Source organism: Drosophila guanche, unplaced genomic scaffold, assembly GCF_900245975.1.
Source record: "Drosophila guanche unplaced genomic scaffold, DGUA_6, whole genome shotgun sequence".
NCBI classification, from domain to species: Eukaryota; Metazoa; Arthropoda; class Insecta; order Diptera; family Drosophilidae; genus Drosophila; species Drosophila guanche.
This window is the reverse complement of record NW_022995750.1, coordinates 929,816-941,816: the sequence shown is the minus strand read 5'-3', so window position 1 is coordinate 941,816 and position 12,001 is coordinate 929,816. Positions and strand designations below refer to the sequence as shown.

At 36.6% G+C, this 12,001-nt stretch overlaps 1 protein-coding gene across 1 annotated transcript in view; it reads left to right on the top strand.

Moving 5' to 3' along the window:
* Positions 1-11,269, top strand: part of LOC117586533 (IDLSRF-like peptide) — a 37,889-nt gene extending 26,620 nt beyond the window's left edge. Inside the window, exons 2-4 of the mRNA XM_034276667.1 lie at positions 2,461-2,589; positions 6,903-7,101; positions 10,016-11,269. Coding sequence (XP_034132558.1) covers positions 2,461-2,589; positions 6,903-7,101; positions 10,016-10,163 — 476 coding nt within the window. The 3' untranslated portion in view covers positions 10,164-11,269. The remainder of the gene's footprint in view (positions 1-2,460; positions 2,590-6,902; positions 7,102-10,015) is intronic.
* Positions 11,270-12,001: the final 732 nt, after the last annotated feature.

Here is a 12,001-nt window from a genome sequence, read left to right as displayed (position 1 = left end):
AGAGATACCCTCTTTACTTTTCGAGTACCGGGTATACAAATTTTACCCGTAGTCTGTACATGCCATCGTTGAAAAACGCAACGTGCAATGCCAGTTCCAAACAGTTTAACTGCCACATTACGTTTGGTGCATCTCCAACCAGTAAATTAAATTTCTGGCTTAGTTTAGGCCACAGCAAATATTTGCACACCACAAAAAAAATGTTTTTCACCAGGAAGAATTTGACTTGCAAAAGCAATTTCCACAAATTTCACTTCTTCTTCCTTTGACACCAAAAAAAAAACTACATCGAAAGAGAGCGAAAGAAAAGGAAAAACAAGCCAGAGCCGAACAAAACTTTAATAGAAAAATATGTCAAGTGTCTGAAGCTTTTAAGAGACAGAAGTTGGTCCAAGAAAATTTCCCTATTGAAGGAAATTAAATAAAACTTTTGCCACGGAAAATGGAAAAAAGAGATTTTTGTGTATGCATTACTTAACTTATTTTCTCTGCATAAAACAAAAGATGAAAAGTCAAGGATTGTGTAACAGTTGTTTCTTCCTTGGATTTGGCTGGGATTTCCCAACAAAATGTTGAAAAAATCAAATTGTTTTTCGCGACGAAGCACCAGCCCACGTGGCACAAGCGAGCCTAATAAAACCAATTTGCGTCTGACAACACAAGAGCTGAAAAGCCTGTGAAAAACAGAAGGCAAAGCAAATGCAAACAGAAAGCAAGGACTGAAAATTTCGCATCAAAAAGAAGAGAAAAAAAAACAAAAAACAATAAATTCAATTAACTTGCGCCGCAGCTTGCTCTTTTTTTTTGGGAGGGAGCGGGGTGCGGATGTTTTACTCTGCTGGCAAAACATCAGCATCCATTTTGCTCCTGGGGCTCGCCACCCGAAAGCTTACTTAACGCCATTTTTATGAGCTGCCCGGGGAAGAGAGAGAAAGAGAAATGGGATACAATAAGCAACATGAAATCAAATTAATTTGCTTAATTGTCAGCTAACATTTTTTGTTTTATGTATTTTGAGCAATTTTTTTTTATGCCTTTTGTTGTTTTATTAAAAGTAACTTTTTAGCGTATACATTTTTCATAATGAGTTTTCCATGGAGCTTAGGCATATAATTTTGATAGGATTTTACTCTAATTAAATAATATTTGCTCATGGGCAAATGTATTTAATTAAAGCAGAGGAATAGGCATGATGGTTAGGAATTTTAAATGCGGGAAACGTCTTTATTTATGTGACAGATAATTCGATTTTAAAAAGAATAATTTAAATGTAGGGAAAACATGGGACAATACAATATTTACAGTGACATAAAAATATATTAAAAGAATTCCACAATTTAATTAGATTTTAGTAATAACATGATTAAAATATTAACAACCGTGTTCGTTCGGCAAACAATTCTTTTTTGAGTTGAAAATTTTCAGTGACTTTTTTCTAATATTCAACATAAACTGCGTAAACTTCGTCTGCGACCAACCAATTTCTCTACAGCAAATAAATAAAAAAAAAAGCATGATTAATTTTTAAAGCATAAATTTTTAGTGCTCGAAATAAGGTTCTTCAGATTTATAAAGCGCTCTAAAGCTCTATAAATTTAACATATAAAGTACCAGACATTTTCTAGATTTCTTTTTAATAAAATTCCAATAAACCTTTACATATATTAACTCTCCATTACGGTCACTCCTTAGCTGCATATCTCTTGCACCACTGCCCATAAAATAATAATTAGTTAACTAAGTCCCACGGGTGACTAAATAAATAATAAAAAAAAATGCACAAAAAATACATTCAATTATATATCTTTAACAAAATTATACAAAATAAGCATCTACAAACAAGCGAAACAAAACGGAAATAAAATAAATCAAAATAATGGCAACCAGATCCGCTTAGGAAAAGTCAAACAAACAAGTACAACAAAAACAATAGCACACAAGTAAGAACGTTTGTGAGACGCTTCGGACGCGAAACAACCTTTATACCCGGTACTCAGTCACTATATTTGTACCTTCGTGGTTTTTTCGAGTTTTACATTTTACATTTTTTCTACATCTTTCGTCTACTTCTACACTTCTACACTTCTCCCGCCAACACGACCAACACTGCATAAGGCAGAGTCTGCGATCGAGAAAGAATTAGCTTAAGCAAAGCTGAGTCTTCACACAAACTTTGGTGACTCCAGCTGAGGGAATTTTCTAAAAACGAGGCGTCAAACAAGACGGACAGACAGACATATATAGACTCGGCTTTTGACGCTGACCAAGAATTTATATGGTTTATAGGGTCAGAAACGTTTATTTTGTGCACAAATACAATATACCTCTTCGAGTACCGGGTATAACAATATTTTCCAGCGAAAATAGAGCCCTTTTTGTGCAATTGGGCGGGGATTCTTTGTGTGTAATAAATTGTAAACCCAATTGTAATTTGCGACTTTTCTGTGTATATATTTGCAGATCCCTGTCATCCATATGAACCATTCAAGTGTCCCGGCGATGGTAATTGCATTTCCATTCAATATTTATGCGATGGTGCACCCGATTGCTCCGACGGATACGATGAGGATATGCGTCTTTGTACAGCGGGTAAGTCTCCATCATCTATCTCTTTCTGCCCCAAACATAGGCCATAAATAATTTTCTTTGGTTTTTGTATGCTTAGAGAGCAGCCAGTGATTGGCATTACTTCCATTACTTTTCCCAGCTTGTGTGTAAAATGTTGTACACATTTCCTTGTAAATTATGTTGCCAGAGGGCTGGCTGCCACATCAAAGTTTTTGATTCTCTCTCTGCGTGTTGCACATTTTGTGGCAGCAGCTCTTCTAATCAAATTATAATAAGTTGAAGCCAGATTTATATGCAAAAAAGGTATAAAAAAACATCCAACAAGTTTCACTAGTTTCGAGGTCTTCATGGTTTCAGGGTCAGCGGAAATGAGTTCTATGTCAAGCGTGAAAAGACCTTTGAAACTTTCATAAATTGGTAGAGAAATTTGTTCAAGAATTAGCGCTTGTTTAAAGGTTTGCTTTAATTAATTTTCAGTGGGAGCTTAAAAATAAAATTTATTGCTAAAGGATTGCCACACTACTGATGGTTGACTGAATGTGCGCTAAAATCTTAGCGTCTCTAGGAGAAATCTCATTGCAAGGAGTATTCTTTTTTCTTTTAATTTTTACTCCAGCAAGCTTTTCTCTCAGAATTGATAGTTTTTCGTGAATATCGAAAACGACCCAAAAAGAAGCCACATCCCTAAAGCAATAACAACTTTTCACATCAGTAACGCAGGCTGAATTGATTTACAATCGGCTCAACAATGAAATCAAATTGTAAACCAATTCAAAGAAAAACTTTAATTAATTCGGCGCAGTCCATAAATGCAATTAAAATGTAAGTGATGTCAGATAGTAGATGGAAGAGTAATTGCTACGGCAATTACGTACTTTTTATATAGTTTACATAATTATGTCAGGCAGGGCTGAGTTCTGTAACTGATTTTACACCCTTACTTTAAGCGAGAAAAAAAACAAAAGCCCCACAAATTGGGCTTGAATGTTGGGTTTTTCTTTTGGAGCGTGGGTGAAAAAAGCGACAGCGAAACTTGAGGCCAACACAGCAAATTGTTGCTGCTAATTGCCAGCCATTCAGTTTGGCCTGAAAGTTGAGATAACAACACCACACTTCAGTCCCCCTCCAGCATTGCCTCTTGCTGTTTTTCCTCTCTCTTTTCTTTAATTTTCCTACTTCCTGTACTGCTCGTTCCGCTTTAACCTGCACAATGGCACACATTTTCCCCGGGTTTCCTTCATTGTTAGCGGCAAAAATAGACGCAAAATAAACTATGTTTTTCGACAATGAAATCATTTAGGAAGTGTCGGTGGCTCTGGCACTCCGGCGCTGGCGTAAGTTATGGATCCAACCTCGTGAATGTCTTTGATAAATTATGCGTTAGGTTTCTCGTTACCAGGACAAGGACTTTCTACCTCGCTCCCTCCCAAAGGACCAAATTACTCCTCTCTTGTGGGTCTGGTCTCCCAGGCAACAGTTGAAAGACAAAACGAATGCTAGAGGCTACATTTGTTTGTTGCTTTGGTAAGACCCAGAACCGGCACTTGTTTAATTGCTTGACTGTACTTGCATATCCTTGAGGCGAACACAAATTGCTGCTTAATGGCTAATAATTAATGTTCAAGCTCTACCGATTGTAAAGAAACAAAGAGTTGCAGAGAAGAGAGAGTTAAGAGTATGAACAAGTAAAAGTTAACAATTCAAGGGAAAATCGAGCAGAGGTTTATCAAGGATTTACAAAAGAAATGTGTAACAGATAAGCGCTTTAAATTGCTTTAAACTGCACCAAACTAATATTTATAGGCCCCGCTTCCCCCTGCTAAGTTCAAGCAAAGAAAATTCCAACCACATCAAAAGGAGTATTCAAATAAAACTTGGAATAATTATCCCTTAAATAAATTTTTCCCACTTATGCAAATGGCAAAAAAACCCTTCATTAAAACTCCACTCAGGCACTCAGTTTTTGGAAGCATCTTTTAGGGTTTACTTTTGGTTCATTTTCAACGTAAAATTGCAATAAAAACCATTCGAACGAAAACTTTTAACACACTGCACTCGAATAGCCATGCCCCGAGGGAAATTAGCATAATTTTGCATACATTTTATAGGGCCAACACAAAAAGTTTAAAAATGTTAACCCCCACACAGCAACAGGGTCGCGGGGTGGGGTATAAGCAGCGGATGCCATAGCGGAATTGCCAGGTAGGACTTTAATCTAAACGACTGATGTATATATGCACCTCCATGGAGTGGAATATGTAACAAGTTAAAGGCAAACAACGGGCGACAATCCAAATGTCCCACAGCACGAAAAGCACCCAGACCGAGTCCCTTCTTCCATGGCTATGGGTTACTCCTCTCATGCTACTGGAGTCCCTTCTGCTCAAATACCAGTGGGTTATCCCTGCGCCTCCCTCATGCTACTAGTATGCCCTTTCTACTCTTCCATGCTTCTAGTACGCCCATTCTCTTCTCCCCTGCTACTAGGTCATCCCTGGCGGTGTACACAGTGCAAGGCGGAACAGAAGCTCATGTAGGCGACACAACAGAAAAAAATATGCACAAGATAAGATAAGACGTCCCAGATACCCTCTATCAAAATAACAACAGTAACAGTAGCAGAACTGCCAAGAGATCCCAAAAACTAATGAAATATGGAAAATCAGAGACAAAACCATAGTTTCTTACGATCGTGCGACAAATGTCTATGGTTTATGTCTCAGAAAGCCCTTCTGTTCATCCTCCCAACCATCTACAGGGTATCCTTGCTAGTCATGATCCCACAGGATATGGGTAAAAGAAACGACGAATGAACGGGAGGGAAAACGGTTTGCGAACATCGCCATTTGCATAACAAATAAAGTCAGTAACTGAATCAACACACACACTCGAGCATAGCAGTGCATAGGGAGAAAGAGAGAGAGAGAGCATAGCTTGGAGCGGGAGGATACGCTATGGATACGTGTCCTTGCAGCCATTAAAAATGCCAGCATATGTGTGTGTGTGTGTGTGTGTGTGTGTGTGCGAAAGAGCGAGACTGAGCTACAGGTTCACCCATGGGTTAACAAGTGCAGTCAGCGGGTTAAAAAACAGCGACGCCCAAGCACTGTAAAGTCTGCCCTTTGTGCATGACTGAATGACGTGATGGACGAGCAAGCTACGACCTGACTGACAGGCACCAGGGACAGACGGCTACTCTAAAACCTGAAAGGCAGACAGCGTGACTGACAAACGGACTGACAGACAGAGTGACCCACAGAATGACCCATAAATATTTGGTTGTGCAACGGCAAGAACAAATAAAGAAATACAAAGGAAAATGAGAGAAAAAATAAAAAAACTGTGAAAAATGGTAAGGAAATGAAAGCAAAAACGTATGCAGAAAAACATAAAAAGGAATGCAAAATATAGTGTATGCATGTACCACTCTACTCTACTCCTATATGCAACAGAAAATTCACAGAAATAGCAGGGAATTCCCTGAACAGAAGCACTTCTCTTCCACATGTCAACTCTTCATTAAAGTTTCAAATTTCTTGAATTTTGAAAGTCATATTTCGAAGGTATGTGTTTTTTTAGGACCCTTAAACATGTGTAGAACGCCTTAGCTTTGTCCGAAAATACAAAATCACAAAGGAGTCTGTTTAGTGCCTGAATTATTAAGAGCCACACATTTCATATGCAGGCGTGACACAGTTTGGAGAGTAACTTAAGTCTACTATTAATATTAATACTTTTGAAATTTATGAGACATTTATCTTGCAGGACTTTGTGTCATAAGAGAAAGATCAGTTCGTAAGACAAACATGAATTCATAATTTAATAATTAAAGGCTCTGCGCAAGAGGTGAAAATTAAAAAATAATATTTAGAAGCATTCAGTGGAGAAGTAATATAACTTTAAAATGAACCGATTAAATAACAGATGCCATAGATATTTTTAGAAATTTACAGAACTTCCTAGGCCTTTATTACTCATTTAAAAAACTGTTCTGCTTGAATAATTCCATTTTAATTAGTAGTAAAAATAAACCTACAATTACATACATATGCATAACAACACATCAAATGAAGGGAAAAATCAATTAACTATACATTTCAAGAAGCATATTTTTCGCCAGTACAATGTGAAGCTTTGTTCATTTATTAATTACTCTACAACATAATCGCAAAATGACCAACCCGATAATTCTTCTTAATGAATAAAATCAATTAAATTGTGAAATGCCGAAATGCATTAAGCTGTGATGCAATTTCGGGATTATTAATTGAAGCTTTAAATCCGCTTTTCAACACACACAAACAAATATATTATTGTTTGTATCCCTTTTGCAGCCAAACGACCCCCGGTGGAGGAGACGGCATCCTTTCTGCAGAGCCTGATTGCATCGCATGGACCCAACTATCTGGAGAAGCTTTTTGGCAGCAAGGCACGTGATGCCCTGTCACCTCTTGGCGGTGTCGACAAGGTGGCCATCGCTTTGAGTGAATCGCAAACGATTGAGGACTTTGGTGCTGCCCTTCGACTAATGAGGTGAGTTCTCCAACGGGTTTCAATGGGGCTCTGGGCTACCATTTGTGTGGACACAGACCCTTAAGCGACAAGATACGAGTGTTTTGTTCGGTCCCCTCTTTTTATGGTCATACATAATTTTAATCCCTCTTCAAGTAAACTTTTTGGCATAGCCCCAGGCTATGGTTTCAAATCCTTTTATTCCTGTAAAACTATCCACAGCACACTGTCCTCTGTGTCCTTGTCCTTGTCCCAGAATTATATCTGGGTTCCCTTTTCTGCCCCTCCACCCAACACCTCCCTGTGCTTTGTTATTTGTGTTGCTGCTGGCACAATAACATTTCGAGGGTTCAAGGCAACCCCAAAATACACAGAGAGCGTCATGAAATTTTCAAATATTTCATACATATTTATCATACTTTTTTCCTCCTCATATTTTTATCTCTCTCTTTTTTCTGTTCTTGGTTTTTTTTTTGTTAGCTTTAGTTTATGAAAAGTTGCTGCTGTGGAGCGAATGTCTGCTGCTCATGAAATTTATTTGGCTTTGTCCTAAGCAAACAAAATTTTGTCATATCCTAATGAATTCAATTAGGAAATGTGGTAAGGGTATAAAGGTCTACAGAGTGTTAGGGAGTAGGGTATGCAGCAGTTAAAGCAATGATATAACTGGGATCTCCCTTTATTTCTCCAAAATTTACACCTTACAGAGAGTTTAATGCAAAAGTAAAAGCTCTTCGAATGGAAAGTTTTTTTATCTCTAATACCTAGATTCCAAACATTATTTTCACCCATGAAATGTTGTTCTTTTTGTGCACTTTAATTCACTTTTAAAACTGCCTTCGTTCCCATGTCAATCTCAACCCCCAACATGCATTAATTATGCCCTGCGCTCAAGCCCTACGCCCACTAGCCTCCCTAGGCCACCACATATACACTCTCATACGTATACACTCTACCTATGAGCCTCCCTCCCTGCCTCACTCATCATTCATTTTGTTAAAAGATAAACAAAGGCTGAAATTTAATTAACAAAAATAACAACAAAAGAGCGGGCGAGAAAGAGGCAGAGCGAGGCAGAGGCCCCCAAGAAAAACACAACCTGAAAGAAGAGAATTTTCATTAAATAAGTACAACAAAAACTAACCGCAAAATTGTGTGGTAGTAAGGGCAGTCGGGGTTCCGTTCCTAGCTAGGGCTGGCTGGCAATAATAATAATAATAAAATTGTAAAGACCCCCGACAGACGGCAGCCGGGACCATCGCCCGAGGACCAGACAGAAAAGGACATGAAAATATTTGACTTCACGCACTTGTTGATAAATTAGCAAAATAACCCGCAAAACGTATAAGTCGCTCTGCCTACGATATTTTGCAGTCGTTTTGTTATTTTGCGTTTGTTTTTCTCTCAAAAAAAGAGTCGTAAAAAAGCGGCAGAAAATTAAGTAAGCAACAGTGGGAGAACGAGAGTTGTTAAAGGACCCCATGTGGACCCCTCCACCTTCTGCGCCTTTCCTTTTTTATTTTAACACAATTTCATCAACGCAATTAATTGTCCGAGTGTCATAATGTCATTCTGCTAGAGGGACAAAGATAGCAATGCAAAATAATAGAGCAAGAGAAAGATAGAATTGGATGAATGAACCGGAGAGACCCTTACAAAACCAAACCCGAATCCGACCTCAAAGCTCGAACCACAAGACACGCACACGAATGTTATTAATGTGTGTTTTTTTCACTTTTCTTATGCCATCTGCCTTGCTCTATCTCTTTCTGTCTTTTACGCTGTGTTTCTCACTCTCTCTCTCCTCCCAGTCTCCCACTACCGCTTACTTGTTAATTACGTTGATGATAACAAAGTTCGTCTAGCAAAGAAGCAACAAGAAGCATACAAAAAGTGGCTCTAGTTCGAAAATTGCTTACTCTTTTTTCTATAAAGAGTACAAAAAAGTATAACTGATGTTAATGAAATTAGTGTATCTACATATCTGTAAAGTGTCATTGTAATATCTGTTCAACCGAATAAACTTTACCAAAAATAAGATTTATAGGTCCATGACAACCATAGCCTCTCTCTCTCTCTGTAAGGGTATTTAAAATACTTAGGGGAGTACTATAGATAAAGAGAAGAGGATGGGGTGGGGCGGCTAGAGGGTGGATATGCTGGTGCTACATATCCAACAAACAACAGGCTTGAAGCAACAGCAGAATGGTTTCACGATACCTGCAGGGATTAATTAAGCAAAGCGTATAATTTGAAGCTCGCCGCAGAAAAGCTTTAACTTGTCTCCATGTGCACGAATGTATGTGTGTGTGTGAATGTGTGTACATGTGGTTTGGATGGGTGTGTGCGAGAGTGTAAGAGCAGCTTTGGCTTTATAAGTTCTACTATTAGCCTGGGCTGGTACAATTGAAGGAACATTGGTATTAGGGATACAAGTTTGTTCTGGAAATAAGTAAAAGTTCAGTTTGGAGTAAAATTATGGTCTATTGAAAACCCCACCTTATTTAAACATGGTAGTAAAGGGAGTTTAGAATATCGATAAATAAATATCAGATAAGGTGATTTAAGATCTGAAAGATCGCTTAACGAATAACGTTCATGCAGCAGCACGCCTTGGCTTGTGAAATGAGTTTCTGCTGCGGTTCTTGTGCCTTTTTAGGTCCTTCTCCAAGAATATTGCACTAAAACCACTCCAATATGCTATTTGAATAATAGATTTTAAACCCCTTTCTTAGACCTTTGTAACCACTTCAACATATTGGTACTGTTCCTCCAGGACCATCGCCAACGAATTCACCCGCTTTACATTCGTTTTCATTGGCTTAAGACATTTACCAGGGAGAGCGAAAAACTTTATTTAAGTTGTGCAATTAATCAGAAAAGAAAATAATGAAAATTAATGACATTTTCTGTTGGGTTTGTTCTTTCATTGCAGATCCGATTTGGAACACTTGCGCTCGGTATTCATGGCTGTGGAAAATGGGGATCTGGGTATGCTGAAATCGTTGGGCATCAAGGACTCGGAGCTGGGAGATGTGAAATTCTTCTTGGAGAAGCTGGTGAATACCGGTTTCCTCGACTGAGTAGCGCCTGATCCGGCTTCTGGATTTTATTATGCCCATGCACAGCCCATCAATCCTAATTTCTATTCGTATTTGGGTGCCCCATACGATAATTACAATTATTAAATGGGAATGCACTCAAAAAATACACTCAAAAAAACTCATTTCTATTCATACCACGCCATTAGATGTTTTCTCAAACTCTTTTTATGCTTTTCGACTAACTTCTTCTCTCTTTAATCTAGATTTTGCTTTTAAGTTATTTTTTTACTTACCAAAACACTTTTTATAAAAAAAAATATCAAAAAATTCGAAAATCAAGAAAACTAAAAACTACAAAAAAAAATTGCAAAAACCCACAACAAAAATTCACAAAAAAATAACAAATTTAAATATGTTTAAAATAGAAGAACATATTCGGCTGCTCTCTCTAAAATCTTTCTCTCAACATTTTCACGCTATTTCCCTCACTTTCTCGTCGACTTTCTCTCATAATATTTGTTGCAATTTCCATTGAAGATCTATAAATTTATTTTTGAGAAAATCAGTGCGCAAATATCAGTAAACAAAACAAAAGAACAAAAATCCTTCATGAGAACTAAATAAAATAAAGAATAAAATATGGAAGCAGGATCGTTTGGCAAAAAGAGGATAACTTAATGAAAACTATGAAAAATAAAAAAAAAATAAACAAAAAATCTTTTCTGAAACAAACATATATACTATATATATTAAATATATTGATTTTTATTGATGTATATGTAATAGTGTTTCAAGGCTTCTTAGATCCGTAAAGTACACCGATCACTTATGGTATTCACGAAACTAAAGTCCCTAATTGAGCAAAATGAAACCTCAAAGTAAAAGACCTTCAGTAAAGAACCTTCCACTAAAGAATCTTCTATGAACTTTTATTCACTTTTCCTCAATCTTAAACTAATATTAAAACTTAAACATTTCTTTAGTTGTTAGTGTTTATATTTTAGAAAAAAAGCCCTGCAGCTAATCTACTAAACCCCCCAAGAAAAGACAGTATGAGAAATACGAATATATCAGAATCATACTTACAATATCTACGAAGATATAAATCCCAAACAGTATGTGCAAAAGTCGAGCTACTGTGCATACAACAACTAAGGGGGTAAAGCAGAAAACCATTACGGAAACCGTTTTGAGTTGCATAATTCACGAAAAAATATGTTTATGTGTGTCTAAAAAATATAATAAAAAAACACTTAAGATTATGTATTCCATAAAAACTCAAACAACTTTACTCAAATTCTTAACAAATATACTTCTTAAAAAAAATTAAATAAAGACAATTTGTAACCAAAATGAGATTCTAACAAACATTTTGAGAGCCAATTTCTGTTGAGCCAAAAACTGACCCCAACAAATTTGGAAACTAATTCGAAGAAAACACAGCAATTGGCTCTCAAAAAACATACGCAAACAAAACAATACTTTCCTTTCTAGCTATAAGAAAAGTCTATTATTCCTTAAAATTATTTAAAAAATGGAGCACGGAATTGTTGAAAAGAAAACTAAAAATAAACATAAAAAAAGAAAATTTGAATAAAGTGAGGATTTAAAAACGAAACCCAGCGTTGAAAGGAAAAAGGAAAGACAATTTTTAATGGAGTTATAAGTACCTTGAATTAGCTGATAGATCAGAACCACTAATGTTATTTATTCGAGAAAACTTTTTATCAAATATAGTTGTCTATTTAAAAAATATATATACTAAATATATTTAATCAATAAAACACTTAAGCAAATCAAGAGTAATTATAACAAGACGAAAGAACCGAGAAAAACTGATCCATTGAACTATATATATATATATATATATATATGAA